Source organism: Miscanthus floridulus, chromosome 7, assembly GCF_019320115.1.
Source record: "Miscanthus floridulus cultivar M001 chromosome 7, ASM1932011v1, whole genome shotgun sequence".
Classification (NCBI taxonomy): Eukaryota; Viridiplantae; Streptophyta; class Magnoliopsida; order Poales; family Poaceae; genus Miscanthus; species Miscanthus floridulus.
Genome location: NC_089586.1, coordinates 72,368,470 through 72,379,104, shown reverse-complemented (window position 1 = coordinate 72,379,104; position 10,635 = coordinate 72,368,470). Strand labels below are relative to the sequence as shown.

General features: G+C 47.9%; 1 protein-coding gene across 1 annotated transcript; it reads right to left on the bottom strand.

Moving 5' to 3' along the window:
* Positions 1 to 772: 772 nt before the first annotated feature.
* Positions 773 to 5,161, bottom strand: LOC136463421 (trihelix transcription factor ASR3-like). Its single transcript, XM_066462425.1, has 3 exons — positions 4,352 to 5,161; positions 3,679 to 3,720; positions 773 to 1,506 (listed from the first exon to the last, which is right to left on the bottom strand). The coding sequence occupies exons 1-3, from the start codon at positions 5,052 to 5,054 to the stop codon at positions 1,214 to 1,216; spliced, it is 1,038 nt and encodes a 345-aa protein (XP_066318522.1). The 5' UTR covers positions 5,055 to 5,161; the 3' UTR covers positions 773 to 1,213.
* Between the last annotated feature and the right edge of the window lie 5,474 nt (positions 5,162 to 10,635).

Below are 10,635 nucleotides of genomic sequence, written 5' to 3'. Positions count from 1 at the left end.
TAAATCAGCAATTAATACTGTTGGGCAAAGCCCACTATAAATTTATGGTGGTACACTACTAAGAGGACATACATAATTTGATAGAAATGCATGGCAAAAGTTTGTTTAGTGGAAATTTTTTTCCCTTACCGTGGTGCATCGGCACCAGACAAGCTCAATGTAGCTTCGCCCCTGGTACTGTGAGTATCGACCCCGGCAGCCATTTCTCCTGGCTTCGCCCCTGCGAAGGAGCACTCGGGGTGGACAACCCTCGCGGCGACCCTGATGCCCAGTGCGCGAGCCGGGGGCTGAGGACGACGGGGAGAGGGGAAGGACGACAGGGAGTGGGAGCGCCGTCGCCGGGAGCGCCGCCACCGATAGCTAGAACCCTAACCCGCGCCCCTGATGCCGCACGCGCGAGCCGGGGGTGAGGGCGACGGGGAGAGGGGGAGGGCGAAGGGGAGAGGAGCCGTGCCGCCTCCGGTTGCCGCACCGCCATGGGAGCAGCGACGGGGAGAGGGAGCCACCTGACGTATTTTTGCAAACCGCACCTCTGTTCAAGCGAGTCGCGAGTAGGAAAGGCTATCAGGGGCGTTTTCATCTTTTTGTCCACCTGTCTTTTCTTTTTCTCTTTTTTTTTTGGCCATTTAATCCAATCAGTACCAACGGTGTTAGATAGTAGGGGTAGACGGTGGCTTCGTTTGAAAAAAGCATGGATAAAATTATAAAATTTAAAAAAACAAGGGTAAAATCACCATTGAGGTTCAAAGTAAAGATAGAAACACCAAATTCCTAAAGAAAAAACATCCACTCAAACCTCATGTTTTGGTTTCCTGCGTTCCTCGCTTCAGGCTATAGCCAGAACTCATTAGCCCACTGCCAACTAACTTTTGTTTTCGATTTCGAGTACACATCACAGTATCACACGCACACACGCACGGCCATCACAAAAGCTCAGCTATACACAATTGCACTGCTGAGAATAATTACTCGCCTCCCAATATAACACAGCCCCAGAATCCACCGCATCCACACAACTGAATTCTGCTAGTCCACATCATTTGAGTGCTATGAACCTGACTTCCCTATATAACACCGCCCCCCAATACAGAATTTCCAGAACCGGCCCAAAAAAGAATCGAATGCCAATAGCCCTATACCAATCTGTTACAAATGTCATCTTCTTCCTGCTGTAATTATTTCTGCCCACATATACACCTAGGTGACTGACTGACTATAGCTTATCGGCGATCCTGCCAAGGGCGTCGGCTAGCCTGCCGAGCACGAGAACTAGGCTGTTAGCTTGGTCTTTCCTCTGCTCCCTATCGAGCTCGCAGTTTTGGTTCTGCGCCTCCAACTGTGCAGCCACCAACCGGCTGTTCCGGTCTAGGATCTCGATCAGCTTGCTCTGCAGGTCTGCTGTGCCTTCTCCAGCCCCTTCTTCGGTCCGCGGTCTCTTCTGTCCGCCCTGCTGAGCCGGTGCATCCCTCTCAGAGCTTTGCTCAGGCTCTGTGTCTTTCGATGTGCCTGCTTAAGAGATCACATCATTATCTCTTGTGTGTATAAGTATTCACAGCTGGTGCAGCACTTTGCAGATAATAAAAAAAAGCTCGGACTGCAGGGTTTACTGGCTTCATATAATTCCAAAAACACAGCAAGAATTTCGCATTAACGTAGAGGACTCCTCACCCAGTCCAAGAAAACCCCCGAAGCTCATACCTCGCTCGAACACAGGGGCCCATTACCCTATGAGTGGGCCGATGCCACGGATAAAAAAAAGGAACTTAGCCTTAGCTCAGCTGGTGATAGGTGGTTGGCGTAACTAGGTATACACCCCTATCTTCTAGGTTTGAGTCCTCTTCCACTCGAATTTGAATGCCTATTTCTTTTTATTTAAAATGAGACCTAGTTCCTCATAGATTGGTCAAGTTCTTTTTTAAGCGCAATGAGAAGTTTCCAAATTCCAACCCGCGCCCTGTTCGCTTGGCTTATAAGCCATACTTTTTCAGCCAACGAACAGTATTTTTCTCTCACAACAAATCAGCCAACAGTACTTTCAGCCATGGCTTATTAGCCAAGCAAACAGGGCATAGTCACTACGTTCAAAGAAAGCACAGTATCTGCAAGTGAAATGATAGTTTCAGTCAAACATATTCTGTTGCCATTGGACATTTCAGAGTTGCTCAGCCAAAAGAAGAAGAAAAAAAAGCATAAGCTCCAGCAGTTTCATAATTCATCACTAGCTAATATGACACCAAGGGATGTAACACTGGTCAGTCCCATTCACATGATTTCAAATTTGCAGTACCAGGGCGAGCCATCATCCCAGTTTGTCAAAAACAAAAAAGAACCAGAAAACGGAATCAGCACAATGGTATCAGCCAAACCCATTTCTGATCCATGCACTTAAAGGGCGTACCCAGTGCAGAGAGCTCCCGCTCTGTGCGGGGTCTAGGAAGGGTGTCAGTGGCAAGCCTTACCCTCGCCTGTGCAATGCGAGGAGACCGCGACTCAAACCCGGGACCTTCCGGTCACAGGCGGTTCTGATCCATGCACTTCCACAATTTAAATATTTTCTCAAAAGAAATCCTGGATATACCATGTTAAAATATAGATACCACCAGAACTACGAAATAAGTTCATGTTTTAACATCATTGTGCATTTATAAACTTTTAAAGAATACTTTGAAATGTTCAAGTGCATAGGCCTATGACTTTCAGTTCGTCCCTACTTTTACTACTCGGTGCTCACTCTTTTTTTCTAACTTCCATTATGGAAACTCTTTACCCATTTCAAGGCAATGCTACATAGGTTTTGTCAGTAGATAGCTACTAAAAGCAAAATTTCTCCCGTGAGCCGAAATGAATGAAAGAATCTAGTTGAAGTGTCAAAGTATGTGCATTGTGCAACATAAAGGTGAGCATTAAAGTGTTGATGCAAATACAGTAACTAGTTCTGCCTAATGAAAATATATTGACCGAAATATGACACCACGAGACTCCTCAACAGTCTATGACAAAGCTTAAAGCCAATCTCACATAAGTTATACCAAAATTGAGGCATTTCATTATGTGTACTAATCAATTATTAACAAAAAACTAAAACTGATCACTTGGAAGATTCAAACTTTGAAACAGTATCACACAGAAAGGAACTGATAACCGCGATCCATCCAAAACTGCCAATATGGAAAAAGTTTGATGGACATGGTAACCACCAAAGACAGCCATTTGTGGTTGCTTACACTTTCGTATAAGCTGGCAATCTAGCACAGTATCAGTTTGGTTTCAGCGACCCCACGACCGCATAACAATGGGACTTAATAATGCATATTATAAGTTATAACAATGGATAGCTCATAGCTGATGATACAGTTCACACTAGTTATGCAGACAAACTGACAAAGACATTCTACAGTTCTCTCTTTACTGAAGCCTTGCTGAAATTTGAAACTTCAAGTGCAAAGTGAATTTCAATAATGAAAAGTTGTGCATCTGACGCATGGTGTAATTATAATTGCTGAAATACCACATTCATCACTAATGCAACACTCAAACTAGCGACATGCATACAATAGGCTAATGAACCCAATGGAACAGTAAATTTCTTCAACGATGCTAAAGATCTGGAATTGCAAGTAAAAAAAAAAGAGCATAAAGGAAACTAGAGAACAGTAAACGAATTAAAAGTCCATGTACCTTGCTCAGCGCTCTGTTGTTGTCTTGATGCCTCGGGCTTCTCTGAAATGGAGAATTCAAGACATTAATCAAGACAAAATCAGTGGACCTACCAATGAAATCGATAATACAAGAAGAAAGTACACCAAATGAACACAATCAGAATTAAGAGATGAATCAGAGAAAGTCGCTCAAGCTCCAATGTCAAATTTAAATTCCAGCACACCAAAATGATAATCAGACCGAAACATCCAAGAGCAGAGCAACCGCTAAATTATTTCATCAAAAAAAGTTTCTTGCAGAAAAGAAAAGGAGCACCAAGAACTCGAATTTTCCACCCCGTCAAAGCACCAAAATAAATAACACAAGATACATCTCATAACAAGATACTAAGTAGGATGTCCAATCAAGAGCATCCGATTTGAAGGAAGCTGTTGTGCTTACAAGTTAGGAGCTGTAATTCTGTAAACTGAATACCTCAACTTTAGCATGACAAGAAGAACCAGAAAGCCCCCCACCTTTTGCCTCCAGCATAAACAGCAGCAAAACGAATTCGCAATTAAAAAGTTCTGATTTTTTTATATATAGCACCAAAAATTTTTGAAGAGAACTCGAAAGCACATCAAACAGTGCAAGCAAGCACCGGGAGGCAGCGGCAGCAAAAAGGCGAAGCCGAAGTCAACGAGCAGCTCACCAGATACAGGCACGGCGATGACCGGTGGTGGTGGGGGAGGAGGGGCCACCGCCGGTGCGTCCTCTTCTTCCTCCTCCTCATCCTCCGAGAACAAGGCCTCTTCCGTGGCCGGGCGGCCACTGTCAAAGACGGCCTCCGGCACCTCCGCCTCCTTGCCCTCCTCGACGCGCACCGCCGCCGGCTCCTCCGCTGCGGCATTCCTGGCGGACCGGTCGTCGAGGATGGCCCGGCCCCGGCCCTCGAGTATGTCGTACACCTCGCGGTCGAAGAAGCCCGGGAGGCGTCGTTCCCTTCGCGCATCGTTGCGCATAGCCCAGAAGGACGGCTCGCGCGAGGCCGCCGCGGCCCGCTCCCACTCCTTGATCTTCTTGTAGTCGCCGGCGAGGTTGCTCCAGCGCTTCCGGCACTGCACGGGGCCCCGCTCGACGCCGTGGCGCCGGCAGTACTCCGCGACCGCGGCCCACTTGGGCTCCAGCGCGGCCGCCGACGCCGACGCGGCCGACGCGGCCGCCGACGCCGACGCCGCTGCCATGCGGCCCCTCCCGCCGCGGCCCTCCACCATGCGCTTGCCCTCGATGAGCACCAGTATCTCCTGCCGGGTCCACCGCGGCAGCCTCGGCGCGCGACCTGACGGGGTGGCCGCCGCCGCCGCGGCAGCAGCAGCAGCTGCTGCTGCGCCGGCGGGGTCGCCTGCGGTGGACATGGTTGGGGCTGGGCAGGGGCGCGTGTGCTTTCGTGGCGGAAGTTGACGTGACGGCGTGAGGCGGGTGGTGTAACGGAAGGCTAACGACGGTAGGAGAGAGAAAGGGAAGAGAGAGAAGAGGGAGGGAAGGGGCGGGACGCGTGGGGGAGGAGGTGAGAGAAAGCAAGGAGAGGGAGGTGGAGGGAGAAAGGGGTAGGAGGGTGAGGGAGGGTTGCGTTGTCTTGCTTAAGCAAGGGGATTAGGAGCAATGGCGTTTGACTTGTGATAGGAGTACCCAATTCCAAGTGGTCCGTATTTCTCTCGTACAGATCACCGTGTTCTCATGTTACATAGGGCATGTTTGGACATGCGACACGCTGTCACCGTAGTTTGTCACAGTTTTGGCACGTGCCGTAGTCGGTAGTGCAAATCACGCGCCGCAGCATGCCAATAGTCGAGCGGCCATTTTGTCTGTTGCGCTGATGTCGCGGCCACAGCTATGGCGGCAGCGAGCCTGGCGGCAGCCAAACCCGCCCATAGTCTCTCACAATCTCACAAATTTAAAAACACCAACTAATGACTTCTAAATTTTATTCTAGTTTAGCCCCTTTTGATTTCTCATACACTCACAATCTCACGAATTCAAGAACACAAATAAATGACTTCTAAGTTTTATTCTAGTTTAGCCCCTTTTAATTTCTCATACTCAGCTTATTTTTTATGTAAACATAATCAACTAATTCTATATGATGATCTGCCTCATCAATGTGAATGAAAGGAGAGGAAAAAACAGAAAAAGAAGAGCTAGAGGGAGGCTAGAAGAGAGGGGATTAGTTGGAGCAAAGGATAGGGAATCGGTGCCCAACACCAAGAGGCAAGAGCCCATGCATGATGCGTCCTCCTATGTCCACCACGATGTAACAGCCAAAAGGTGCCTCAATCCAAGAGGTTTTCTCGGCTGGGAGAAGAGAAGAAAAGGTGGGGTGGCCTTGCGATTGCAAGGAGTGGTGGTGCCTTAAGCGGGTGGGTTAATTCATTGTGCGATTAGGACCTGTGAGTGATTAGAGCACAACAATCGGCGGCTAGCCAGCCTCCGATCCCAACGGTCTCCATCTCTCTGGACTGTGATGCGATCATTTCTCTCTTTCTCTCTTTTTTCTTTTTTTTCCCCAAAAGGATTTTGGGTCTTTTTACAGTAGCATAGTAGGCACCTGAAAAGAATTGACGGGACTATTTGTGTCTCTGCTTTGGGATGATTGATTATCGGCGACGCGTGTCTATCGGAGAGACGGAGATGCTTCGTTATGTGCATATTAGATGTGCCGTTACAGAGCTTATTTGGTGGCTGTTAGCCTCATTCACGCACCCGGCCCACTGGAACAGTCTTCAGTCAAGCTTGCTCTCCTAGTAGTGCTCGCTCAAATGGATGGCCACGTAATGATGCTGTCATGGGGATATGATGCTAGATCTTTTTCTTTAATAAAAATCGATTCTACTTTTTGAAAATATATATTATTAAATAAAAAACCCAAGCTAAGTAGTTTCGTTCTGGAAACATCTTGTCTATCCTCAGTCCAATGACAAAAGTTTCAGTGCAGTTATTAGTTTTGAAAGGGAAAAAAGATGTATACACATCTTGTCTACCTTTGCACATTTGAACTATATATTCAGAGCAAAAAATAGCAAACAAGATTGGCTTTGTGATGCAAACATATGGCTAGATTAATTCGTGCTGCCAGACAGGGACAATCAGAAACGTGTAGCTGGAAAAGCCTAGCGAAATTGGTGCATCAACTGATGTTCTTTTCAGCTAGCCTCATCAGTTGTTAATATAATAGCAAAAGGATTCATGCATACAACTAATTGTTTTTTTTTGGCAACGAAAATTTAAAGCAAAATCGCAGGCCTGTTGTGGTGGTGCGTGTGGTGACACACAATCGAGGGAATTATTGTATTGGGCGACTTGGTGTACTCCATCCATCTCATGCCAAGCAAGATGCCTGCTTGCTAGAGGAAGGTTGGGCCTCACCTATGCAAATTTATATAGTTAGAGCTCCAACTCCAGTATTGGTTTAGCTGTCCCTGGCCTGCCTCTTTAAAAAATTTTGGGAGGTCCATTTCAATCTTATATGGGGCTGAATTGACCTCACCTACTGCCAGGTTCCTTTCAACATGGCTGTAAGCAACTACACCATATGTCTGTCTTCAGCTGGTGCATGCCTCTACATCCAGAAAGGATATATATGTAGTTTGGTTGGCACCAGCATCATATGCTTGCAGCAGCATGTACACCATATTTAGCAGCAGCACAGGGATGATTGGTGCCGAAGCTGTTCCATCTTGATTTCCCGGTCTTCAAAGTGTGATTTTGAGTACTTTGCTGAAGCTTCTTCAGTCCTGAATTTTCAGTCAGATATAATTTAATCAGTTGTCGCTGGAGCTGGAGTCCTGCAATTTCTGCGTCCTTGTAACTTGTAAGGATACACCTACAGCTACTTGACGGTTACTGGCAGTTTCTGTAGTACTATGGCCAAAGTCAGAAAAGGGGAGAACTAAATGCAAGGACCAATAAGATATGAAGAGATGGGGGCATGATCCAAAAAGGACAGCCCACAAAGACAGGTCCCAATGGCAATGAGAGGTGTGACCCGAGTGATCGGCCTCCTCACATTGGCTGCCTCTGCCTGTTGACACAATCCTTGCAGTGTAACTTTCAGTGTCAACTTCTGCTTTTTCTGTGACCAAAGGGGCCTTTGTCCTTTCAGCCACGAGAAGAGGCTGCGGCACAGGGCCACCCCTGGTATGGACGCATAGAGATTGAGATCATAGCCTGGACGCAGATATTCCCGTTTGCAAAAACTGCAAGTGCCCTGTGTGGGGAGGGTGCAGTGCACAATTGCGAAAATGAGTGGGTGAGGACCGGGACCCCCCTTTTTCCCTAAAAACAATATGGGAATTCTTGTGGGAGAGGAGAGGTCGACGCATGATTGGTGCCTCACTTGTTGGTGCCTTTGCAATCCTTTCTTATTGAAGATGTGGGGACTAAACCCTTGTTTATAATTTATTTGATTTTCTGAGATGTGTTCTGCGTTGAAAAGAGGATGTTGTCTTTTGGGGAAGATATGGTTAACCAAAGATGGCTAAAAGGTCATGCGACAAAATATTTCTCAATACAATTACCTAATTCCTTCTTCGGATTATGATATCGTTTAGAAAAGAGGAAAAAAAAATGTTTAGCGACATATTCTATGAATTTCAAATGAAAGGGCGATTATATTTTGATGACTTCTTCAGGTACTGAGACACAAGTCGGCGATACATCATAGCAACTGATAATTTGAAGTGGTCAAGCGTAGATAAACACAATTGGGTCAACAGTGTTTGTATTGCATCGCTGGTGGTATAAACACAAGTACGTGCAGTTACATAGCACGGTGAGCGCGCGACATAGGTCGGGCGACGTCGTGACCGCCGCGTTTGACCACTAACTCTACGCTAACAAAACTGTCTCAACACCCCCGCAGTCTATGGGGTCTGCAGTGTAGGAACAACACATAGGCTGGAGAGGCTTCGAACGTCGAGGTCGGAAGCCCCAAGGTCATCACTTCAGCGTACTATTCACCGGTGGGCACATGAAGAACACGGAGATCGCCGAGTTGGACACGTTCACGGATGAAGTGGATGTCAAGCTCGATATGCTTGGTTCGCTTGTGGTGCACCGAGTTTGCGGACATGTAGACGGCGGAGACATTGTCACGGTCACCTTGGAGATACCGCAGCGGAGTTCGTCGAGAAGCTGGCACAGCCAGATGCATTTGGCGGCAGCATTGGCGACGACGCGTTACTCCGCCTCCGCACCGGAACGGGAGACAGTCGGCTGCCGCATGGAGGACCACGACACCAGAGAGTCCCCCAAGAAGATGTAGAACCCGGACGTGGATCGCCTTGTATCTAGGCAGCCCGCCCAGTCGGTGTCGGAGTATGCGGGGACCGAGAGCTCGGCTGAGGCACGGAGGTGAAGTCCCAAATGTGTAGGACCAAGGACGTACCGGAGGATGCACTTGAGCAATGCCTGATGTAGTCCGCACAGATCGTGCATGTGGAGATACGCCTGCTGCACCGCAAATGCGCGCGTGACCATCAGGTACTGCAGAGCTCCGGCCAAGCCTCAATAGGACTTGACATCGTCAACCTTGGTGCCGTCATCAGCGGACAATTTCCCTTTAGTATCGATTGGGGTCGTCTCAGGCTTGCAGTTGGCCATGCCAGCGCGCTCCAGGATGTCCTCGGTGTAGCGTTGCTGGGACAGGTAGAAGTGTAGGGGACCATGACATCTAAGACGGGGTAAATTAGGCAACTTAAAATTATAACACTAAACTATGGTCTCTTTTTCTAACCCTAGCAAAACCTATGCAAAAGATAAATTATTTAAATGTGCAACTACGGTTTTGCTAGTGTATTGCTATCTCTACCGTGAAAGGAGAAATGTAATCAATGTAAATGCAGAAGTTTAAAGAGCAAGGCAGAGATATGCAAACTCCAGTCGACGACTCCGGTATTTTTACCGAGGTATCGAGAAGCGCGCAAGCTTCTCCCTAGTCCTTGTTGGAGCCCCTCACAAGGGCCAAGCTCCCGGTTGGGTAACTCCATGGATAGCCTCGGGCCTTCCCCATGTGCAAGTGGATCTCCGACGTGCCTTCCAGCAAGTCTCTCCCGAATTCTCCCCGCCGTCTTCACTACCAAGCTTCCGCCCAAAATGCCGCGGGCCTTATTCCCCCCCGGTACACGGTGGCGGCCACACCATAAACGCGGTTGGTGTGATCTGATAAGACTACAAGCCCCTCCGATGTACAACAATGGTGTGCGCAAGCACCGGATGGTAAGAGATATGCAAATCTCACTAAACACCAGGCCTAAACTAGAGCAAACGCATAAGCGGTGGTCTAATCAACCTAAGCACTTCGCAAAGCACCTACGTTAATTACCTAATAAAACACTAAGCACTATGCAAGTGAAGATCACTAAAATGATGTATCAACACCCTTGATATGTTTCCTCCGCTCCACACTCTTCAAACGGCCGGTTGGGGGGTCTATTTATAAGCCCCACTGAGAAAGTAGCCGTTGGGGATGAAATTCCGCTTTTCTGCTACTGACCAGACGTTGATCACGTCCTGACCGGACACGTCCGGTCGTCCCGACCGTTGAAGCCGTGAACAACTGATCGAACACTGCCAGCGTCCGGTCATAGTTTCGCCGCTCTAGAACCTCTCTGTACTTGACCGGACTCTGTTGTCCTGCGTCTGGTCGATTTGCACGTTCAGCGTCCGATTGCTGCTTCTGCCGAGCCTCTTGATCGGAGCGTCCGGTCACTGTGGTACCAGCGTCCGGTCACTTCTGTGAGCTCGTTTCTTCGCGATCTTGCATCCGGCTTGGTTCCTATCTTCGTGCTTGGACTTTGCTTGATATCTTGGGTCTTTCCTTATGCTTCTAAGGTCTTGCTTAAGGTGTTGATCATCGGATCATCACGTCGCCTTTGTCCAAGCCACGTCTTGCACCCTATTGAACTACAAAACAATCACTTGCAAGTTTATTAGTCCAAC

Excerpts from the sequence above, each read along its gene's own strand:
- LOC136463421 (XM_066462425.1), bottom strand. The coding sequence starts at position 5,054 with ATGTCCACCGCAGGCGACCCCGCCGGCGCAGCAGCAGCTGCTGCTGCT. Across the intron at positions 3,721-4,351 it reads CATCGCCGTGCCTGTATCTG|AGAAGCCCGAGGCATCAAGA; the intron begins GTGAGCTGCTCG and ends TCTCCATTTCAG. Across the intron at positions 1,507-3,678 it reads ACAACAGAGCGCTGAGCAAG|GCACATCGAAAGACACAGAG; the intron begins GTACATGGACTT and ends TCTCTTAAGCAG.